This window comes from Gopherus flavomarginatus, chromosome 1 (genome assembly GCF_025201925.1).
Source record: "Gopherus flavomarginatus isolate rGopFla2 chromosome 1, rGopFla2.mat.asm, whole genome shotgun sequence".
In the NCBI taxonomy this organism is placed as follows: domain Eukaryota; kingdom Metazoa; phylum Chordata; order Testudines; family Testudinidae; genus Gopherus; species Gopherus flavomarginatus.
In genome coordinates, this window is record NC_066617.1 from 115,182,513 (window position 1) to 115,204,667 (window position 22,155).

The 22,155-nt window shown below is 41.8% G+C and overlaps 1 protein-coding gene across 8 annotated transcripts in view; it reads left to right on the plus strand.

Annotated features, from left to right (window-relative positions):
- TMTC1 (transmembrane O-mannosyltransferase targeting cadherins 1) overlaps nt 1-22,155 on the plus strand; it is a 214,191-nt gene that overhangs the window by 77,807 nt on the left and 114,229 nt on the right. For all 8 annotated transcript variants that reach the window (XM_050918180.1, XM_050918178.1, XM_050918179.1 and 5 more), the window contains 2 exons: nt 7,302-7,383; nt 8,439-8,542. In XM_050918180.1, the coding sequence (XP_050774137.1) occupies nt 7,302-7,383; nt 8,439-8,542 (186 nt within the window). The remainder of the gene's footprint in view (nt 1-7,301; nt 7,384-8,438; nt 8,543-22,155) is intronic.

The window sequence follows — 22,155 nt, forward strand, 5'->3', positions numbered from 1 at the left end:
CAAAATACCATAGAATGGTCATGGGTAAAGGAGGATAGTCTCCATGTGGCAATGCAGTTTGTTTTCAGACCTTGTGTGAGGGCTGTTTTGAATGTCTTCTGTTTACTGTAGCTGCCGAGCTCTAGTTTGAACCTGTGTTATGTGAGTAGCTGGAGGAGAGTGAGTATGTGCAGTGCTGAAGAGCAGCCTACTGGCCAGGACGTTTCCAGGTGATGTAGGCACTGGTGGCTTGATTTCCAGAGGTTTTGAGAACCCCCAAATATCTGAGATGCCATTGGCAATTAGAAATGCTCAGTGTCCTTGTATATCAGGACATGTTTAGTTTTCATGGATTGCTTTTTTAAAATTTTTCTATTAATATTAGATGTTAAGAGGGTTATTTGCCATGTTTTCAAGAATTAACAAATCAGTGATAAGTTTTCAAACTTTAAAAGGTTCTCTTTCAATATTGACATCCCAAACATTGCATTAGTGAATGAGAGTCACCAGTAAAAGTTAAACAGAAACTGTAAAGGACAAGTTTCGTTTTGCAAGCTGAGTTAAGATGCAATTTTGAAAGGGCTTGATTTTCAGAAAGTGCTGAACACCTACCCTCTAAAAATCACAGCTCTTTAAGGTGTCTCTGACTGAGGACCCCGAAATCGAGGCACTCAGAATCACTAGTAACTTCTGAAAATTGAGTTAAAGCTGTTAGTAAGACAGCGGAGGAAAAATAATTGTGAATTTTTTAAAAGCGGACCATGTCCCTTTAGATTGCCAACAATGACTTTCTGTGTACCTGCTTGTGTGTGTGTGTGGTGGTGATGATTGGGGTTTAACAGTCTCCAGAGAGGTAAGGAGCAGGGATCCAACACATGTGCTGCAAGGAATGTCAAGTCTAAAGAGGAAAGCAGGAGACCTTTCTTTTCCCCCTCATTAAATTTGTAGCTGTGATTGATATTTTATTTCGTGGCACTGACAGGTATTTTAAGTGAGTTGAAAACCTGCAGGCGTCTGGAATATATTTGTTTATTTTTCAACTTCACTCTGTGTCTGTGTTTGGTTCTTGTTTTCTCACTGAAATGTCATTTACAGCCTGTCCCACAATAGCTCTCTTCATACAGGAAAAATAAGCCAGACTAGGGTGCAAAGTTACTTCTTGAATACAAAATTCAGTTGGCTGGATAGATTATGATGAAGATGTGAGTAGGTAGAAAAGTAGACAGTGTTTTTTTTTTTTTTTACTGAAGGAATCTTGACCATCCCCACAAGAAAACTGCATTTTGAAAGGATGGATTTGTCACTGGATATAAACTTCCCACCCGTTTCCTAATAGTGCTCTTATTTTGGTCTTTGGTATATGTGGGTTTTCATAGTGTTGTCATTGTTTTGCCTCCCCCGCAAATGGGCAAGATGGGGTTTGGTTTGACAGAGAGACTGTGGAAATGGAAATAGAAAACAGTGTTCTTCTGGGGATGGGTGGTCTCTCTCTCCAGCTGTAGAAGAATAAGACACTAAAGTGTGTGTGTGTGTTTAGCAATGTGTTCTCACCTCATTCCTTCTGGGATCCCTGATGTTACAGTATTTTTTTAACGTTCTAACTGTTTGCTGTATTTCTGTAGTGCCCAGTGTGATGGGGAGGGTGGGGAGGAGAGAAGGACTTGATGTTTTATACAGAAAATAATTACTTTACAGATTGGGGCTGATCCTCAGCTGGTGTCAATTGTCATAGTGTCATGACAACTTGGGATGCCTCAAATGTTAAAGGAAAAGAAAAAAGGTCTGTTTCTTAGAGAACTTTGTTTTGATTAACACAAAGTCCATCTGGTACCAGCAATTTTGGCGTTGCTATAAACTGCACGGTTTTGCGTTTTACTAGGCTACCTACCCTGCTGTTCTCGGTTATAAAATCTCTGAATGCTGTGATAATGTAATTGATTTTGGGATGAGCTGTACTTTTCAGGAAGCCAAAGCTGCCAAATATTTGTCTTGGCCTCTGTTCGAAGTGTGTAAGAGAGATCCTTACATTATTAAGCATTTTTGGATTTATTGTGTGTTTGTGTTGCTCCAGGGAGTATTCCTCTCAGGCTTTTAAAAGACAGCAAGTAGCCAGTTACGCAGTGGATTTTGCTATGTGGGAGAGTTGGTATGAAGGCAAGTTGAAACCTCTGTCCAAATGTTATTTTTTCACACTTGGTTAGCAGAATTGGCAATCTGGATTTCCTGCTCCAATTTGCTCTGTTAATTAAAATCAGTGAGATCTGCATCTAGAAATCTTTACCATATTGTTATGATGAGGCACTAATATTTTGTGAGATCATTCTTTTTGTTGCACAGGGACTACTGACGATATACAGTTTTATTCTTCTCTGCGTCCCACCCTGACTCCACTATGGGCTGTGCATGAGCACTGAGGATCTGTGTTCTTGTGCATATGTGGATGGAGCTGATAATGGGGAGTGATCCTTCTGAACAGAGAGGTGTCTTAGCCCACGTCCAGACTAACCCGCTGTATCGGCGGGTTAAAATCGATTGCTCGGGGATCGATATATCGCATCTAGTCTGGACGCAATGTATCGATCCCCGAGCGCGCCTACATCGATTCCAGAACTCCATCAACCCGAACGGAGTTCCGGAATAGACACGGAGAGCCGCGGATATCGATCCCGCACCGTCTGGACGGGTGAGTAACTCGATCTTAGAAATTCGACTTCAGCTACGTTATTCACCTAGCTGAAGTTGCGTATCTAAGATCGATTTTCCTCCCCTAGTCTGGACGTGGCGTTAGAGTATGTCTACACTGCAGTTAAAAAAAACATAGCTGGCATGTGCCTGCTGACTCTGGCTCGCGGAGCTGTTTAACTGTGGTGTAGATGCTCAGGCTGGAGCCCAGGCTCTTGGACCTTGCGAGGTAGACAGATCCCACAGGTTGGGCTGCAGCCCAAGCCTGAACATCTACTCCTCAGTTAAACAGCCTCTTAGCCACAGCTCCAAAAGCCCAAGTCAACTGGCATGGGCCAGCTGTGGGTGTCTAATTGCAGTGCAGACATACTCTTAGATGTTTCACGGGGCTGTGTGGCTTGCAAATGAACAGAATTCTGATCTGTGACTGACTCAGTATAAAAGGCAGTTGTTTTTATAAAGGTACAAAACAGGAAACCTTGCAAAAGTGCAAAATAATTACATTTATTATGTTAAATATCCTGGTTAGCTTGCCAAATAAGAATCATTAGCAACTTACAAACCGAACAAGCAAGCTGCACTAGAAAAACACACCTAATCCAAGTTGTCTCTCTAAGCTTGAATTTTACCTTGTATATGTTGCAAGCTGTGTATGACTACTATTCAGAAAACATACTTTTCCTGCTCTATCTGCAGCTCAGCGGAATTTGAGACAGGAGCGCTGAATTGTCCTTTGCTCACATTGGCCACATGTAAGATATCTTCCTAGTTAGTCTTTCTGAGACCAGTAATACTGCTCATAAGACATCCAGAATATGAGTAATACCAGGGTTCTGGCAAAACATGTTGATGAGCTGGGTTACCCATATGGTTACCCATGGGTTTGTATTTCATATATGCCACCTCTCTAGCTTGGATGGGTTGGATGACCAGGACAGCTGGATCAACAAACAGAGTATGATGTTATCTTTCATGGTTTTCCTTGTAGATTTCATAGCACAAGCTCTTTTTAAGTCAGAAAAATATATTTCCTAATGGAATCTACATGAAAAGAAAATTTCTCTGCCTCAGTTGTAAAATGCCAAAAACATTTGGAAAAGAGATTATGAAGTTCAGAAACCCTTGAACTCCTCTGGGTTTGCCCATCCCCAGTTGTCCCTCTCATCCCTTCTGGTGCATCCTGGCTTGAGGCTAAATCTGTTCTTCAGGTTACAGTGCTGACCACAACCAGGCTCAATACATAGGTTACTTTTCTTTGGGTGTGTTAGTGCTGAATGACTTAAGTGCTGCATGAAGGCACATCAGGAAGATGGGGTTTGGTAAAATGCCATGATAAGGCTTGCTGTGTGGTGGGCTGGGCCTCTCATAACCTTGTGGGGCACTTGTAATTAATTCCTGCTTTTAAACAGTGATGCATTGACCCAAGACTGGATAAAATGTTTGATTATGCTTGGCATGATGAAGATGGGAATGAGAGTGTGGGTAGTAAAGTGCATTTTAATTATACATGTTACAGGCCAAAATGTCAAAATCAATAAGCTTAAAAAGTATGTGGGATATCTTGAAAGGAGCTTTAAACCATTAATACTAGATAGAAGTAGGATTTGGGCCCTCCAGCATGGGACAGATCAAGCACTTTGCATTTTCTTCCATCTTACTATGATCATCTTAAAACACATCCAGAATATTATAGAATTGGACAGACTAACATACTCCTTTCAAAAAAGTTGAATCATTGTTATACTCAGCAGACTCCCGTTATGTGTTCCTTGGAACATCCACCACCAGAAAGAGACCAATAATCAAAGACAACTGTCACCTTCCTTGAAATTTCAGGATATAGTTCCTTTTTTTTTTTTTTTTTTTTTTTTTTTTTTTTTTAATATTTATCCTTAGACTGTAACTAAGACAGAACAAATGGATGGTAGGTGGTGGTGAGTTGGTTGCAGCTAATGACCTTGATCAAGACCATATTGTACTAGGCGCTGAAGAAACAACGCAAAAACAGCTGTTGCTCCAGACAATTAACCTAATCTTGGACTGTGATGCTTTTCCTTATTTTTAACTAGTATATTGTTTCTAAGGCCATGTCTACAGTACAGACGCTACAGTGGCACAGCTACAGCATTGCAGCTATGCTGATGTAGAGCCAATGGATAGATGTTTTCCGCAGCAACAGAAGGGGCCTTTCTGTCAGCGCAGGTAATCCACTCTCCAAGCCGTGGTAGCTAGGTCCATAGAAGAATTCTTCCATCGGCTTAGCTACTGTGCTCTGGGGCATGAATTTTTCACACCTCTGGCATGGCAACTTAACTTTTAAGTGCAGATCATACCTAATAGTTATTCCAGACTGGAGCATGAATAGTGTAGATGGAATCTTTGGAGATCAGGAGATTTTATCAGGTAGATCCTAAATAGTCTCTATTGAGCATGTGCCAACTGTGATCCCACCCCACCCCCACCCAAGATTTATAACTTGGTCAAATTTGGTTGGATTTTCATGAGGACAACAAAAGGCACATCCCTAAAACAGAGACCCCCTTTGTACCATATTTCAATTTCCTGCTTCAGAAGCTGGTGGTGCTTGAGCTTTTGAGAGAAAAGGTCACCAGGATTTTTTAAATGGATAAAACAACATTTTTTTCTCTAGTGTCGTTCTCAGAAACAGCTGAACTATTTTGGCTGAAATTTCCCAGAAAAATATCAGTCTAAAGCAGACACTGGGCATGGAAAACTTGAACCTAAATGGTTAAAGTCTGTCAAAATTATAAGTAAGCGTAAACAGGCTCTTATAATGGGAAGTATTAGGCGACCTTAATAGTAGGCTGCGTTACCGGCTGTGTCTATAATAATGTAAACAAAATACAACCTACCACTTCTGTTGCTTACTAAAAAGCATAAGAGGTTTGAATTTCATGAGACATTCTAACTGGCACAAAAGTCCAGAGGCTGATCCAAACTCCGTTGAAGTCACTGGGAGTCTTTCCCTTGGCTTCAGTGGGCCTTGAATCAGAGCCATAGTGAAAATTTGAAGGCCAGTCTGACCTTTCATGAAGTATAAAACCTGAAGACTAGTCTGAGCTTCCTTGTTCTGGGAAGTTGGGGCCTGATTAAAATCAGTGGGAGTTCAGAAAACTTTTCACCTTGCAGGATTGGGGTCTTGAAGACCAGTCTGACATTTAAGTCACCTCCTACTCTTGAATGTCAACATTTATAAATAAGTAGATGACAAGGGCCTTAGGTTATCCAGCTTTCTCTACAGTACATAGTTTGGGTTACTATGTTTTAGGCACAAAGCTTACAGAAGGTTTTTTAAAGAGATTGCATTTTCTAGAGTGCATCCAGCTGCACTCACTTTTCTTTGTTGTTGTTAAACTCTGATTCCTTCTCATACAGGTTTTGGTTCTGTTGCTTTTGTCAGCAGTGAAAACTTTTCTTCATATTTCAAAGGTGCCTATCACTAACTTCCTGCTATGGAAAAGTTGAACAAAAAGCCACAAATTAAGAATCTCTTTTTCTTGAGGAATGTTGTGACCTCATTTTTACAGTGGCTTGAAGGCCTAAGGTAGTTAGAGGAGCCTGTGTATTGAGAGATTTGAAGAGGAAATAAAAAATAAATTTCTATACTAGATGTTCGCAGGAAAAAGTGTGACTCTTTCCTTGCATGGAGTGCTGACTTGAATACAAGCATTGTAAACTGTTTCATAATCTTTGGAGACTGTATAAACTGAATTTTTTTTTATTCCTTATTTTTAACACGTTCTCAGAAACTCAACAATAATGTTTCTTCTATTTTCTCCAAGTTAAAAACATTCTTCACCTCCTACATACTTATCCCCCTCAACTATCTTCTCCTATGTTTTACTTGTTTTTCTTCCTCAAAAAAACGAAAAGTTTTTAGGGTCCTACATAAGCATATTTAGTTACTTTAGTGCCATAGTGACAGTCATTCATTATTTTAAAATGGGTATTAGAATTTGGAGAACACTTTACTGTATTAGAATAATTTAGAGAGAGCAAGTTTTTGAGCTTTATAATGCTAGACCTCAAGCCTTTAATTTTACCTGCCTGTGGAGCAGAGAGGGTTTGCACAGACAAAGGGCATCCTATGCATTTGACACACTTCAATTAATAATCATAACAAACTAGTCAAGTGACTTGTAATAGAAGTGGAGTATGTGAACTCTACTTAAAAAGAGGGATGCTTTAAAGGAGCTCAATTTTTCCTGACTATGCCTCCCTCTCTAGGTTTTGAGCACAGAATTGAATTAACAAGCTTCTGAGTTTTAATCATGGCGTGATAGTGACTTCTTCTGTGCTAAGAAAATCATACATGGAGATTTGTGAGCATTAAGTAGTTTGTGGTTGTAAATAGAGCTGGTTGGGGAAACAATTATGATTATTTCTGCAATTGTTTTCATTTGAAATTTTGTTAAATTTTAGAAATAAAATATTGACTAATTCTAATTAGAAAATGCTTTGAAAATGGAAAATGATACAAATGCTTATCATTATAGCTTTAATGTTAACACATTAATAGACATAGATGGTTAGAGCATTGTGCCAGTGATTTTTCAGTGTGAAAAACAAGCTACTTTCCACTAAGTGTTTAAGCAAGTGTTTGTTCATTTGCATTTCAGCTACCTGACTGCAAGTAACAACCAGAATTTCTTGTATACTGCAAGGCCATTTTTGAAGAGGGCTGCTTTAGTAATAAGTTATGTAAGTATGAGTGATTTTAAAAATGTGGTGGTGTACATCTAAATAATATTAACATAAATTTTGCTGAACAGTATCACCAACAGAACTAGAAAGCTGAAAATGCAGCTGAAATTCTATTTTAAGTGGTTTGACTAGATGGTATTAATTCACAGTTAATCTTGAAAGATAGTCCAATAAAATTTCAGCTGGACAGTTAGATAAAAATGCTGCTCTTTTCCACCTCAAATTCTCTTTTAGTTTACATAGGTTGTCATTTAAAAATCAACATTTGCAAATATCCCACAGTTGATCCTTTTCTAAATAGTGGGGAAATCTACAGAGTAAAATATACCACTGTGGGTTAACTGGAAAATACTGACTTTTCAATGGCAGTCACTGCAAGTGTAAAGAATAAACCCCATCTCCAGAAAGCAGTTGACCACGCTGCTCCAACCAGCGGGACTGGTAGTAAGAAGAAATCAAAAGGTTGCTCATTTTAAAGCATAACTCTCCCGTTGCCCCCTACAGGCCAGATTCTGTTTCCCTTACCTGGAACAGTAGTTAATGACACTAGTAATCCCCTTGAAACCAGCTAAAATAAATCAGTGGAACTCTCCCAGCATGAGGAAAGGTATTAACACCTTCATACTCATAAACATTGTCTCTGTTTTGAGAAGGCTTAATATCCCATACTGTCCATGGCAGTAGTACACACTTACACGGTGGCGGGACACTCTTGACAGAAAAGAGTAGAAAATTATCCAGATAAATATTTGTGAAATTTCTTTTATGTATATTCATAATGTGATTTATTTTTTAGTGGATGTTCAATTATTAACACCCTGCTATGCCATTGATACTAATAGGAATTGATTTCATAATTGCCCTGGAAATTGATTCGACATCAATCCCTAGTTTGTGTTGATTTCCCTGCAGTGTTTGCTAACTCTTAAAGAGCCATCTTAAAAAAAATAAAAAATTAAGAGTCTGCACGTTAAAGATTTGGATTTCCATGTATGGTATAATATTGCTCAAATGGTGGTAACCATTTCAATAGATGTTGTTCTTCTCTGAAGGTGATTCTTGTTTTATATTTCCGTTTCTGGATAATGGGAGGTTCCATGCCAATGTTTTCAGAACAGGACAATCCAGCTTCATTCTCACCTTACTTACTTACAAGGTACAGTACCAATAACTGCACAAACTTATTAACTACATGTAGTTTTCTTGAACGAAAATGTTTTAGTCAGGGAACGAACAGATCTTTGTTTTGTTGGTTAACTTCTACACGTAACTGCGTTTCCTTATTGCTCTTCCAAGATTAGAAAACAGTTGGCATTATTTGAATCACTGAAGCATGCAACAATGCCTGTGATATTATGCTGCTGTTGTTGTTTATGCTTTTTTGTTGAAAACAATGAGCTTATCTTTATAAGGGTAAGGTTTGTAGCCTAGTGGTTTGAGCACAGTAGTGGGAGTCCAGGTATCCCAGCTCTAATGCTAACTTTTTCTGTGATGTGGGGCAAATCACTTGACCTTTTGGTCTCAGATGCAGAGTCTGTAAACCAGAAATAATGATACTTAATCCCTCTGGCATGCTAATGAGCAGTTAGCACTTTGAAGATATAAGGCAAGATAGGAGTATCAGGTATTATTCTTTTTGCTCTTACAAAGATATATCTGTAGGTGAGCCTGGCTGCCAGGGATTACTTAAAAGTTATGGTCTGAAACTTGCAATTTATGTTATCATTAGATTGATTGGTGAAATAGCATAAAGAAGCTGATATAGCAGCAATGATGTTTCATTGCCCCCACAGTCAAACCAAAGCTGGAGTGTTGTCAGTTTCCACAACCTAAGTTGGGCCAAGTCCATACTTGGATTTGAGGTCACACTGGAACTTCAGGAAGTATTGTTATGATGCAGAAAATGACATTCTTCCCTCTGAGTCTGACCAAACCAGTATTTCAGGATGATGATGGGGAGCTGATTTATATTCAGGGGCTTTGCTTTAATTGATAAAACAAAGAACAAGCATGGCTTGATAATGCAAGAAGGATCATAGTTGTGGGGATGTTGTTTTGAAGAGAGGATGTGAAAGTAATTGAAAGGTTTTTGTTCCAATGTCCCCATTGATTCCAAGTGAAAGGGGTAGCAGTCCTGTTTGATACCATTTTCCTGGAATGCTGATTTGTTGTTTTTAAAGACTAAAGCACAAACACGGCTGAGACTAGCAGACTGAGGTCAAGAAGCTGTTGTTCAACATCTGGAGCAAAATTGAACTGGATCTCATTTGAGAAACTGCTCTAATAATGTGCCAAGAGCTTCCTATTATTAACAATACAAAAATTGCTTCCAGGGAACATGCTAGCTAATTTGGAAAGTTCTAAATTGTTACATATGATACATGTTTAGAATTTACCTTGAAGTGTCTAATAATAACATATTTCTTAAATCGTAGTATAAAAGACTTAGCCGTTTGTTCCTTTATTTAATGTTTATCCTAAGAGTAAGGTTATATAATATAAACCAATCCAGTATGACTCCAGTTATTTATTATTCTGTAACTGAAAATGTTTTATTCTATTTGCAATTAACATTCTACATTTTTTGCAATGACTGGGATAGCTTTTAAAAGAAAAACTAAATTATTTGGTATAAGAGTGAATATTTACCTGATAATAGCACAGGGGGTTTTTTAGTGGCATGCTTCTGAAAGGCAACTAATCGATAGCACTGCAGACTGAGCTCCTCTTTATCTGAAGGACAGCTAGAGTGACCAGATGTCCCGATTTTATAGGGACAGTCCCAATATTTGAGGCTTTTTCTTATATAGGCTCCTATTACCCCCTCCCCCCCCCACACACACACTCTGTCCCGATTTTTCATACTTGTTATCTGGGCAACCTAGACAGGTATGATACAGAGAGCAGGCCGACCTTCCCTGTGCTGTCCCACTGATATGTGTCAGCCCTGACTTGAAATAACTATCTTTAGAAGGAAAGAAGAGTTCATTGTCCAGGGCCCATTCTATTCTTAGCCTATGCTATAGCTGCTAACAAGTGTACCCATTGTAAACATGTTTTGTTTGTAGAGCTGTGCAAGAATCAGAATTTCATTCCCATGGAACATTTTGTGTTTCAGATTTTTTCCCCCACTAGCAAATCAGAAATGCACAATTTTTTGTGTGATGGAAATTTTTGAAAGTTTGAAAGAACCAAAATGAAATTTTTTTGGAAGATGTCTGGATTGGCAAGCAGGCTTCCCAGCTGGGGAGCCAAGCCAATCGCTTGCTTGTTGTGTAGTCCGTCAGTCTGGAGCCCAGAGAACCAGCTAGCCTGCCTGTCTGGTTTCCACCTAAAGTTTTGTTGCAATCTATACATTCTTATGGAACATTTTCAATATTTGAATCAGCGTTTTCCAAAGGAAATTTTCCATGGGAAAATTTTTGTTCAGCTCTAGATTTTTGTAGTGTGATCCACTGTGAGCGGGACATGGACCATAAACTAATTCACTAGAGCCTAATATTTATTGTGTGACTGGTATGGCTTTCCCAGTCTTCAATAACACAAGCATGGGCATTAACTCCGTTAAAAATATATTTCCACATTTCTTAACCATCAGAAGTAGATGCATCCTGTAATTGTGACAATCTGAAATCTTTTAAAAATGAATCCATTGTTTGTTCAACCTCCTAATAAAGTTTCTGCAATTCTGTTGCACGTGCAGGGGTACAAACAAGTAGTTCAAAGGTCAGAGTATGGGCTTCTCTATGTGGTAATCTACAGTGCCCCAGCTTGCTGCGCACTAACTCGCCGTGTGGAGCCTGCTACAGGGCAGGGAAAGTCCCAGAGTGCAGCTTACCATACTGCACTTCGAAGCAGTATTACTCTAAATCACACTCTGGGAAGGGGCGGCTCTAGGTATTTTGCCACCCCAAGCATGGCAGGCAGGCTGCCTTCGGTGGCTTGCCTGCGGGAGGTCCCCGATCCTGCGGATTTGGTGGCACGCCTGCAGGAGGTCCGCCGAAGCTGCGGGACCAGCGGACCCTCTGCAGGCATACGCCGAAAGCAACCTGCCTGCTGCCCTCGCGGCGACCAGCAGAGCACCCGCCGTGCCTTGCCGCCCCAGGCACGCGCTTGGCGTGCTGGTGCCTGGAGCCGCCCCTGACTCTGGGTCTTTCACTGCACTGTATCACTGCCTACATGGGACATTACTGCACAGAAAACTGGTGCACAGTAGATTCTCACCCTGGCTTGCCACACAGTAGCTTGCTGTGTAGACAAGTCCTATGAATTCTTTAATTGGCAGACCCTGCTGTACAGTCTGTCTTCCAGTGTCACCAAAAGAATTTTAACTTGCAGTGAGATCTGTAGCATGCTCCATTATGATGGCCTGTGCCTCTAATAATGGCCTCCGGGAGAGGTAATGCTAGAATGACAGAATAGGCCTGTTATGTCATCGAGTCCATCTTTCAGCCAAGGCAGAAAATAAAAGGTACAGGAAATCCTACTCTTCTTGAAGACTCACTAGAGATGGGAAATGGGACCTCTTGTATCCCACACAAGGAACCCGGGTCTAATGAACCACTGGTTATAAAATTCATAAATTTACGTTCAAGTCGGTGCAAGTTGCTGTCACAAGTTGTGCTATGGATAAGCAACTGCAGCACAATGAACCTCAGCCAAGCCTCTGTGACAACATGCTTAATGGGATTAGGATGAAATGGAGGAAAAATGTAATAATTATAAAGGTATTGAGCGATACAAAGCTTGATGTAAACATTTTACTGAAGTGCAGTTAGTCTTAGCAGGGCATTCAGCAGTAGGCTTGTTATGCTTCAGACATTCTGTACAATGTTTCTTTATTTTGCTGTTCTTGAGGGAAAATATTTCAGTCCTCTGAATAACAATGAGTACATATTGTGTTACGAACACCTTGTTAAGACCGCGTAAAAATATCTAACGTATAATATGTCTCACAGATAGTGTAGGAGACAGATAGCAGCAGCCTTACCAGTAAGTTCCAAACACAAATATTTTAAAAAGTAAGTCTCTCTCCAAGTGTAACTGTATATTAACCATTGCTGGCATTGGTTGTGTGACAGCCATAAATCCATCTATTGAAGCCATGAATGAGCTCTAATTTTGTCTTTTAATTTGCTTTAGAAGATGACTGCTTTGATAGCATTTTTTGTGTGGTCAAACTATTCTTTTTGTAATTTGTCTTTTGTGTGTATTAAGTGTTTCAATCAGATATATGAGAATTCAACACAGTGGAAATTCAGAAACTCAAAGAAACACTCATCCACCAAAGTTTACTTCTTTTACGCTTCATTTGGATTTATGTTTGTTTTCTAAGAGATGCATTTAATTGTGACTGTTGAGGCTTCAAAAGGAATAGAGCTATTGAGCTCAAGGGGCAAACCTCTGTGGTGGAAGCAGATCGCTGCGCCAGCTAGATCTGGCAAGGCAAGGGAGAAGTCAGTTGCAACAACCCCTGTGGGATTTGCACTAGACCCCAGTCTAGTAAAGCAATATTGAAACCAACCTCTGCAATATACCGGCCCATTAATTAGCCATCCAGAGCATTATGATTCTTGGCCACACTTTGAGTTTAGGAACTTGCTGCTTTCTCAATGTGTTTCATTTCATCTGCATTTCAGTGTAACATGTACAGTAGACTTTTTATTTCAGTACTCACTTTTGAGTGAGGCAGGAAAATGCAGAGACAGCAAGAAGTCCTGGCTTCCTAACATGGGGACCCTCCAGTCCATATATTAAATTTTGAAATATATTTTCCTTTCAAAAAGAGGGGAAGGAACCCTAAAGGTAAAATTACAAAGCACAGGTCTCTCTCCTGAAGTGGTAACCTGCCTACCCCATGCCAAAGAGTTGAGCATGTCTCTTGCTTAATCTTATATGGTTTAATGAGAAAACCCTGATAAATGCTGCTATTTTGAAATATTGGTTGTTAACAGGTATTTATAATGGGGCTGTGGAGACAATTACAAACACTGCTTGTGAAACAGAATATCCTGTGAATGCAAATACCTGGCACCCAAAGGTAGCTTTGGGAAAAGAGGCACAGCTTAAACATTAGCATCAGAGATTTATTCCTCTGAGCCATATGTGTTTCACTTTTTAAATCCATTGCTAACACAGGGCTGGAGAAAGTAGCTTGACCCCTTGAGGCAATCAGCCAGTATCCTTTTGGTATTCATTCCACTTTCTGTTGGCACTGGAGAGGGAAAGATAAAGCTGTTTTCTCTGGGGTCACATGAACATTTTAGACCATTTTAGAATTTCTATCTTGACTGATTTCCAAGAGATCTGATTTTAACTTTCTGGGGAGCAGTAATCCATATGTCAGTTGTTCCCAGGGCCTCACCATTTTCCCCCTATAGTAAACCTTGGTTGAAGCCCTGGTGTGTAGCCACCAACCTGTTAGATTGGCGTAGGGTGCCCCTTGGAATCCATTGCTACCATTTTTTAGCTAGGAAAATGGATCACATTTGAACACAAAACTCTCAGGGACTTACAGGTGTGGGGAGAACAAGAACAGCTCCAGGGTTTTGCGTATTGCAACATTATCAGGATGATCCCCAAGAGTTCAGGTTTTATTGGCAGGTCAGTCTGTTTGAAGGTCTCATTTGAATTTGCCTCATTCTTAAAAATCTGATATTTTCAACTACTTAGCAGCAAATTTTAGGAGACTCAGAAACAGACCTACTGGATTCAGGAATAGAAAGATCATTACAGTTTATACAACATCCTCCTCCACCTTGTAGTAGAAGGTACATCTTACTATTCAGCAACTGCTTGCATAGCTCTGTATTTCTGTACTCTGGGTACCCAGCACTGTATTAATAGGCAGCTTTTCTTCTAGTTACCCCAGCTCTGTGATGCTGAAAGGGAATATATGGAGCCATTATATATTTTGCAGTTGAGAGGGCTTTTCCCCCTCCATTAATGTTTATTCTGACATTTGGATCTTGTCTTCTACTGATTATGTGAAATTGGACTTTGTGAGACCAATCTATCATTTTATATATTTAAACAAATGTGATTTTACTCTATGTAATGTGACAAAGTTCCTTCTCTACCTTGGTGGGTCCTACGCTTATTGGCAGATTTGCTCACTTCAGTAATCTTCCCCACAGTCTGGGTCAACTCCTTCTGTGTCTGATCAGGAGCTGGGAGGTTTAGGGGGAACCCGAGCCCGCCCTCTACTCTGGGTTCCAGCCCAGGGCCCTGTGGATTGCAGCTGTCTATAGTACCTCCTGTAACAGCTGCATGACAGCTACAACTCGCTGGGCTACTTCCCCATGGCCTCCTCCAAACACCTTCTTTGTCCTCACCACAGGACCTTCCTCCTGGTGTCTGATAACGCTTGTACTCCTTAGTCCTCCAGCAGCACACCCCCTCACTCTCAGCTCCTTATGCCTCTTGCTCCCAGCTCCTCTCACACACTTCCTCTCCTCTGGCTCTCCCTCCTACCCCTCCCCCCCCATGAGTGAGCTCCTTTTTAAACCCAGGTGCTGTGATTAGCCTGCCTTGATTGGCTGCAGGTGTTCTAATCAGTCTGTCTGCCTTAATTGGTTCTAGCAGGTTTCTGATTACTCTAGTGCAGCCCCTGCTCTGGACACTCAGGGAAGAGAAAACTGTTCATCCAGTGACCAGTATATTTGCCCTTTACCAGACTCCTATACCCCACTGGTTTGGGTCTGTCACAGTACATAGAAGGTACTGGGCAGAGAAAGAACATTATTTTTTGGTTATCATAAGAAAATGGCATAGGCTGACAAGATACAAATAAATTCCTGCAGAAGATATGACTGGACTGATAAGCTGCTTGAGATATGCGCCTTAGAGGATATGCAAATAAACGTAACTAAAATACAATACCATTAAATAACATCACCTGGTTATAATTGCAGCAGCATGTGTTTTACAACATTATCATGAAGTGGCTCATTATCCATGCTTGATTTAGGGCTTTGCAAATGGTGGAAAGAGCCTAGAGCTGAAGTGAGTTCCGCTGTTAATATGTGAGTGAGAAACTCTTCTCCTAATAAAGGACATAAATGAATTCTGGTCACCATTAGAAAGAACTAAACCCCCCTTGAGTACCAGGCAAAGCACATGGGTTATTTAAACAAGGGAGTGATGAGCTACAGGGTTCCCTGAAATGGCAGCAACCCTCCTCTGTGCTTCTGTTTTCTACACTGTCCCTTCCCTGAGAGCCTCTTATTTTTTTCTTTCCCTGACCCCAGGTTCATCTGAGATGATATAAAAATAAACAATTATTTATTGCCAGTCTTCCAGACATTTCCCGTTTTTGGTGCCCTTTATGAGATCATTTCTCCTCCAACTCTTCTGCTAAAATGTAGGTATAAAGGGTACTTCTGTTCCTAGGCATCCAGGCCCAACAGCTTCTGGGAGCCATAACAAAAGTAACCCGTAGGATTAAATTGTGCTACTTAACAATATTCCAGTTTGTTATACCATCCCTTTTGGGGAATAAGCTGCACAATCGTATGTGACAAAAAGAAGGGGGAGGTCATGCCATACCCTTTGTAGGGGGATGCCTGGAGGCAGGACCGGTGCTAGGGGTTTGAGCGCCCTAGGCGCACGGCAATTTCGCCGCCCTGCGTGCTGGCCCCGCGGCTCCGGTGGAGCTGCCACAGTGGTGCCTGCGGAGGGTCCGGTGCTCCGTGGCTCTGGTGGAGCTGCCGCAGTGATGCCTGCGGGCGGTCCACTGGAGCAGCCAACCGTCCACAGGCACAACTGCGGCAGCTCCACCGGAGCCACGGACCAGCGGACCCTCCGCAGGCACCACTGCGGCAGCTCCACTGGGGCCGCCTGCCGCCCCCTCCGGCAAAACGGCACCCACCAATTATTCTGCTGCCCTAGGCGATTGCCTAGGCTGCCTAAATGGTAGCGCCGGCCCTGCCTGGAGGGAGCAATCCTTGCACTTTCCAACTGCAGGCATGGAGATTGTCCCTGGCCTTCATGCATTGCCTGCAATGGTGGGCGAGGCTGTAGGGAGGGGGACGGCTACAATTGGAAACATGCCTGAGTGAACTTCAGAGGAGTCAAGTCAGAGGGGCAGAAATCAACAAAATTTACAAACAGAAGATATCCTGAGCCTAGCCTAGGGTTGCCAACTGTCTAATCCAGCGGTCGGCAACTTTTCAGTAGTGATGTGCTAAGTCTTCATGTATACACTGTAATTTAAGGCTTCACATGCCAGTAATACATGTTAATGTTTTTTAGAAGGTCTGTCTATAATATATAACCAAACTACTGTTATATGTAAAGTAAACAAGGTTTTCAAAATGTTTCAGAAGCTTTATTTAAAATTAAATTAAAATGCAGCTCTTATCAGTTTAGTGTGATATATTTATTTTAAACTCATAGAACTGGAAGGGAGTGTGAAAGGTCATCAAGTCCAGCCCCTTGCCTTCACTAGCAGGACCAAGTACAGGTTTTTGCCCCAGGTGACCCCCTCAAGGATTGAACTCACAGCCCTGCGTTTTGCAGGCCAATGCTCAAACCACTGAGCTATGCCTTCCCCCTCCTTGTCCTTGTTTTTCCTTGCTAAGTTTTCCAATGTCTGGTGGTATGTATTTGGATACTTTAAGCTGCACACAGGCTTCTGAGTGATCAGTTGTTAACCGACTGGCAGGAGGTCAGCGGCTGGAACCCCAGATCGACAGCTGAGGGGAGTGGAGCTGGTGGCTGGTAGGGCTGAGCAGGGCCGGAGGCTTGGACCCAGTCTAGCAGGGGGCCTGCGCTGGAACTCCAACCAGAAGCGAAGTGAGGGGCTGTGGCGGGGACCCTGGCTGGCAACGGGCCAGCAGCTGGAACCCCAGAGCACAACTGAGCGGCTCAGCCCCCCGTTGCCACTCTGGGGTTCCAGCCGCAGGCTCCTGCCAGCTGGGGTCTCAGCCCGCCACCAGCCCGGGGTTCCTTCATCCAGGCCAGCAACAGGCGCTGAGTGGGACTGGTGGCAGGATCCCAGCTGGCAGGAGGCCAACAGTGGGAACCCCAGAGCGGGGGCGGGCTGAGTGGCTCAGCCCGCTGCTGTGTGCCATCAAAAATCGGCTTGCGTGCCACCTGTGGCACTCATGCCGTAGGTTGCCGACCCCTGGTCTAATCACACAAACCCAAATACCCTTGCCCTGCCCTGCCCCTCCTCCGGGACCCTGCCACACTCCATCCACCCTCCTTCCGTCACTCGCTCTCCCCCACCCTCACTCACTTTTACTGGGCTGGGGCAGAGTGTTGGGGTGTAGGAGGGAGTGTGGTCTCCAGGAGGGGACTCAGGGCTAGAGTAGAGGATTGGGGAGGGGAGAGGATGAGAAGTGCAGGCTCTGGGAAGGAGTTTGAGTGCAGGAGGGGGCTCTGAGCTGTGTCAAGGGGTTGGTGTGTAGGAGGGGGTTTGAGGTGCTGGCTGTGGGAGAGGGCTCAGGCTGGGGCATGCGGTCGGGGTGTTGGCTCGGCTAGGCTGCGCTTACCTCAGGGCAGGGAGTCTGCCTTAGCCCTGCTGCACTGTCGGACTTTTAGTGGTTTGGCTTCAGTAGCCTCCAGGAAATAGAGCCCAGTTGTGGGAGACTTCTGGCGAAACCAGGAGGGTTGGTAACTCTAGCCTAACACCATGTGTGTTGTTGGATGCCCTTTTGCATCTGTAGGGGAGAGGAGAGCATTCAAGTGCAGAAGGCTTTTAGCAGAGAAGGCCTTCTCAGGATTCAGGGTTGCCAACTCTCACAATTTTATCATCTCTCACAATATTTGGTGTTTTTCTTAAAGCCACACCCCCGGCACATCTGACTAGGCAAGGAGAGCAGTCTTCTCTCTCTCTTTCTCTTTTTTTTTTTTCTTCAATGAAAGTCATTGTTGCAAAGAAAAGCCTGAAAACTTGAACCCTTGAGGTTCAAAAACCAATCCAGAAGGCAGATTACACACACCCACACATGATTTTTTTTAGCAGACTCAATTATTTCTGCCTGGTTGGGGTTGGCAATACTGAGATTGTGACTTTTCCATTCTAAATCATTCTCAATTACTGCCTGAGGTAACAGACAATTCTTCAAGTATTTATGTCCTATATTGTTTGAGTTTAAACAGTGGCCTAAAATAACACTCTCTGCACTAAAGGCAACCAGTTCAGATAGCAGAATCATACTCCTGTTTTCTGCAACAGATGCAATAAATGTTGTGCCAAATAAAGCACATGACATTAAATCTAGCCTGAGAGGATTTGAAAGTATGGGTCACCATGACGACGTCTACGAGCTAAAGAAAGCTTGCAACTTCTGAAAATTTCAGAGACTGGGGGACTGGGAAAGCCACATTTGACAGCTGCTGAAACTTGTATTTCCATGTTCAATGCGCAATTAAAAATTGATCTCTTCTGCAATGCAAACTCAGTTAACTGGCTTGGTAAAGGTGGGAGGGATATGTCAATTGACACTAAGTGATGCCAATTAAGAGGCAAATTCCTCCAGTTGTCTCCTCACCATGACAAGTTACCCTGTTGTCTGGGCTGAAATGCAGCAGGCCTGACAGAAAGAAATGTTTTAAGCACTATACTTTTTTCCCCTCTTGAAATTTCAGCAGAAATGAGTAGTAATATAGGAATGATGATTAATTTAAAATGTAATTTATTGTCAGTCAGCTAATTAAAAGGAAATACTTTAGTTGCTGACTGTAGCTAGGCCCCTAAAATGTAACTAGCTCTTGGAATAATTCCAGGTGGTTTCATTTCTGCTTAAAATTGCAAATTATTTCTATCCTATGTCAGCTTTTGAAATAATATTTTTAAAAGGTTATGCCTGCACTGAACTTTTACCTAGCATGCTTGAATAAAGAAAAGAGATGCAATGCTGGATTTACAGGAAATCATATGGGTGCCTGAATGTGGCTCCTGCTTATCCCCTCTATTTTTTGCTTCCATTATTTAAATATAAGAAAATTTGAAGTCAGTTCAAGAGATTTATATTTGATCTAAAACCTGTAGCATATTTAGTCCCTACCTTCTAATACAATTTGCAGGGGTACAGGTTCAAACATTGTAAAATTTGCTTGCTTGACATAACAGAGAATGGTGCACCATTCCTTTCTATCTCGATAATTCTCTCACCTCATTGGTCTGTCTGCAGGCATTGGAGAAAAGTTTTGAATCCTACATTGCTCTTACAGAAACATTTGCTTTATCAGTCTGAGAGATCACATTGAAGTACAGATGATAAAACAGCTATCCACTATTTGTGGAAAACAAATCTTTTAGGCCCAGATATTCTGCAGGGTTTCGTGCATATTCTGCAGTTTTGCAAAAACTGTGTACATTTTCCAGTTTTGATATAAAAATTGAAAACCACCAACATTTTTAGGTACATAACTGACAGAACATTCAAGATTACCAAAATTGAAAGACTGTCCAAATTGTTGGTGATAAGAAACATCACTAGTAGAATTTTTACAATTCGAAAAGGCCTGCTGGAAAATCAATCAGTTTTTTTCTGTTCTGCCGTTCTGGGATATGTGGTGCATGCATTCTAAACCAAGTAAGTTAAGTGAGAACTCTCCGAATTGACAACAGGAGAAATGGCCAACTGTTTTCTATTCCGATGTACGGAGATATGCACCAGTCAACTATGTATGGCACATAATGTTTTTTATAGGCTTTGAAATAGTTCACTGCTATTGGCAGATTGCATTTAAGGAACCTGAGTGTTGCCATAACCAACACCTACAAAATCTCCACCAAGCATTCTCAAAACTACAATACCCACACGAGGAAATAAGGAAACAGATCAACAGAGCCAGACGTGTACCCAGAAGCCTCCTACTGCAAGACAAACCCAAGAGAGAAACCAACAGGACTCTACTGGCCATCACATACAGCCCCCAGCTAAAACCCCTCCAATGCATCATCAAGGATCTACAACCCATCCTGGACAATGATCCCACACTTTCACAGGCCTTGGGTGGCAGGCCAATCCTTGCCCACAGACAACCTGCCAACCTGAAACATATTCTCACCAGTAACTGCACACCACACCATAATAACTCTAGCTCAGGAACCAATCCATGCAACAAACCTCGATGCCAACTCTGCCCACATATCTACACCAGCGACACCATCACAGGACCTAACCAGATCAGCCACACCATCACTGGTTCATTCACCTGCACATCCACCAATGTAATATACGCCATCATATGCCAGCAATGCCCCTCTGCTATGTACATCGGCCAGACTGGACAGTCTCTACGGAAAAGGATAAATGGACACAAATCAGACATTAGGAATGGCAATATACAAAAACCTGTAGGAGAGCACTTCAACCTCCCTGGCCACACTATAGCAGACCTTAAGGAGGCCATCCTGCAGCAAAAAAACTTCAGGACCTGACTTCAAAGAGAAACTGCTGAGCTTCAGTTCATCTGCAAATTTGACACCATCAGCTCAGGATTGAACAAAGACTGTGAATGGCTTGCCAATTACAGAACCAGTTTCTCCTCTCTTGGTTTTCACACCTCAACTGCTAGAACAGGGCCTCATCCTCCCTGATTGAACTGACCTCGTTATCTCTAGCTTGCTTGCTAGCACACATATATATACCTGCCCCTGGATATTTCCATTACATGCATCTGAGGAAGTGGGTATTCACCCACGAAAGCTCATGCTCCAAAACGTCTGTTAGTCTATAAGGTGCCACAGGATTCTTTGCTGCTTTAACAGATCCAGACTAACACGGCTACCCTCTGATACTTGGTAATTTGATGCATCTTCCATCTGGGATGACTGTTGAGATGCTTTTTGAACATACCAATACACAAGTTGCACTAAGGGCCCTTTTAGTAACTCATCTTCTGAAAATTTAAGACGTTTCAGGTTGGATACCCAAAATTACTTTTCATTTTTGAAAATCTTAGCCACGTTTATAACAGTATTACAACCTGACACTATTCACTGAGTGATGCGAATGGTTTTTATTTGGAAATGTGGCAAGTCATGCCATAGGACATTGTGCTGTATAAACCCATCAGCTCCTGCATGCTGATCAAGGCTGAGCTACATCATTTTTTGAATTGGTGAATCTCTGCGGAACCCCCATATACTGCAGGAAGTTATTTTGCTGGCTTAGAAGGTGGCATTCCTCATTTAGAGTAATGAGGCAATGGCCCAATGTGATGATCGGTAGAACTGATCAAAAATTTTTATCCAAAACTTTTTCAGATGAAAAACTGGCTTTTTTGTTTTTGTTTTTTTTTCCTATGGGAGGAAAAAAATCACCTTCCTAATACTCTTTTCCTTTCCTTTTCTTTCCCTTTACAATAGCAAAATGAAAAAGGAGGAAAACAATCGGGGAAAAACCTAAAAATTGTGAGATTTACAATTTTTATATCAACATTGGAAAAACTACTTTGAAAAACTATCCTGAAAAGGAAATTTTCCCAGAGAAACAGCCTTACAACTTTTTGATCAGCTCAGATGTTGGGACACTATGCTGCTGGAGATAGTGTCTTTGGGATGAGAAGTAAAATCAAGATTCCAACCACTTGTGGTTATTAATTTTTTTTCCACACAAAAGTTAGGGTTGTTAGTCCCTGTGTCTTAGCCAAATTCCAATATGTAATTCTATACTGCCTTTCTAAAGTCATTGTTAGATACAGTGTCCTGTACCTCCTGTCCTAAAATTCTGTGTAGTATTCTGCATACTGCTGAATAATTGCTGTGTTTTCACAGTAAGTGGTGGATGAAATGATCTTTTATATATGTTT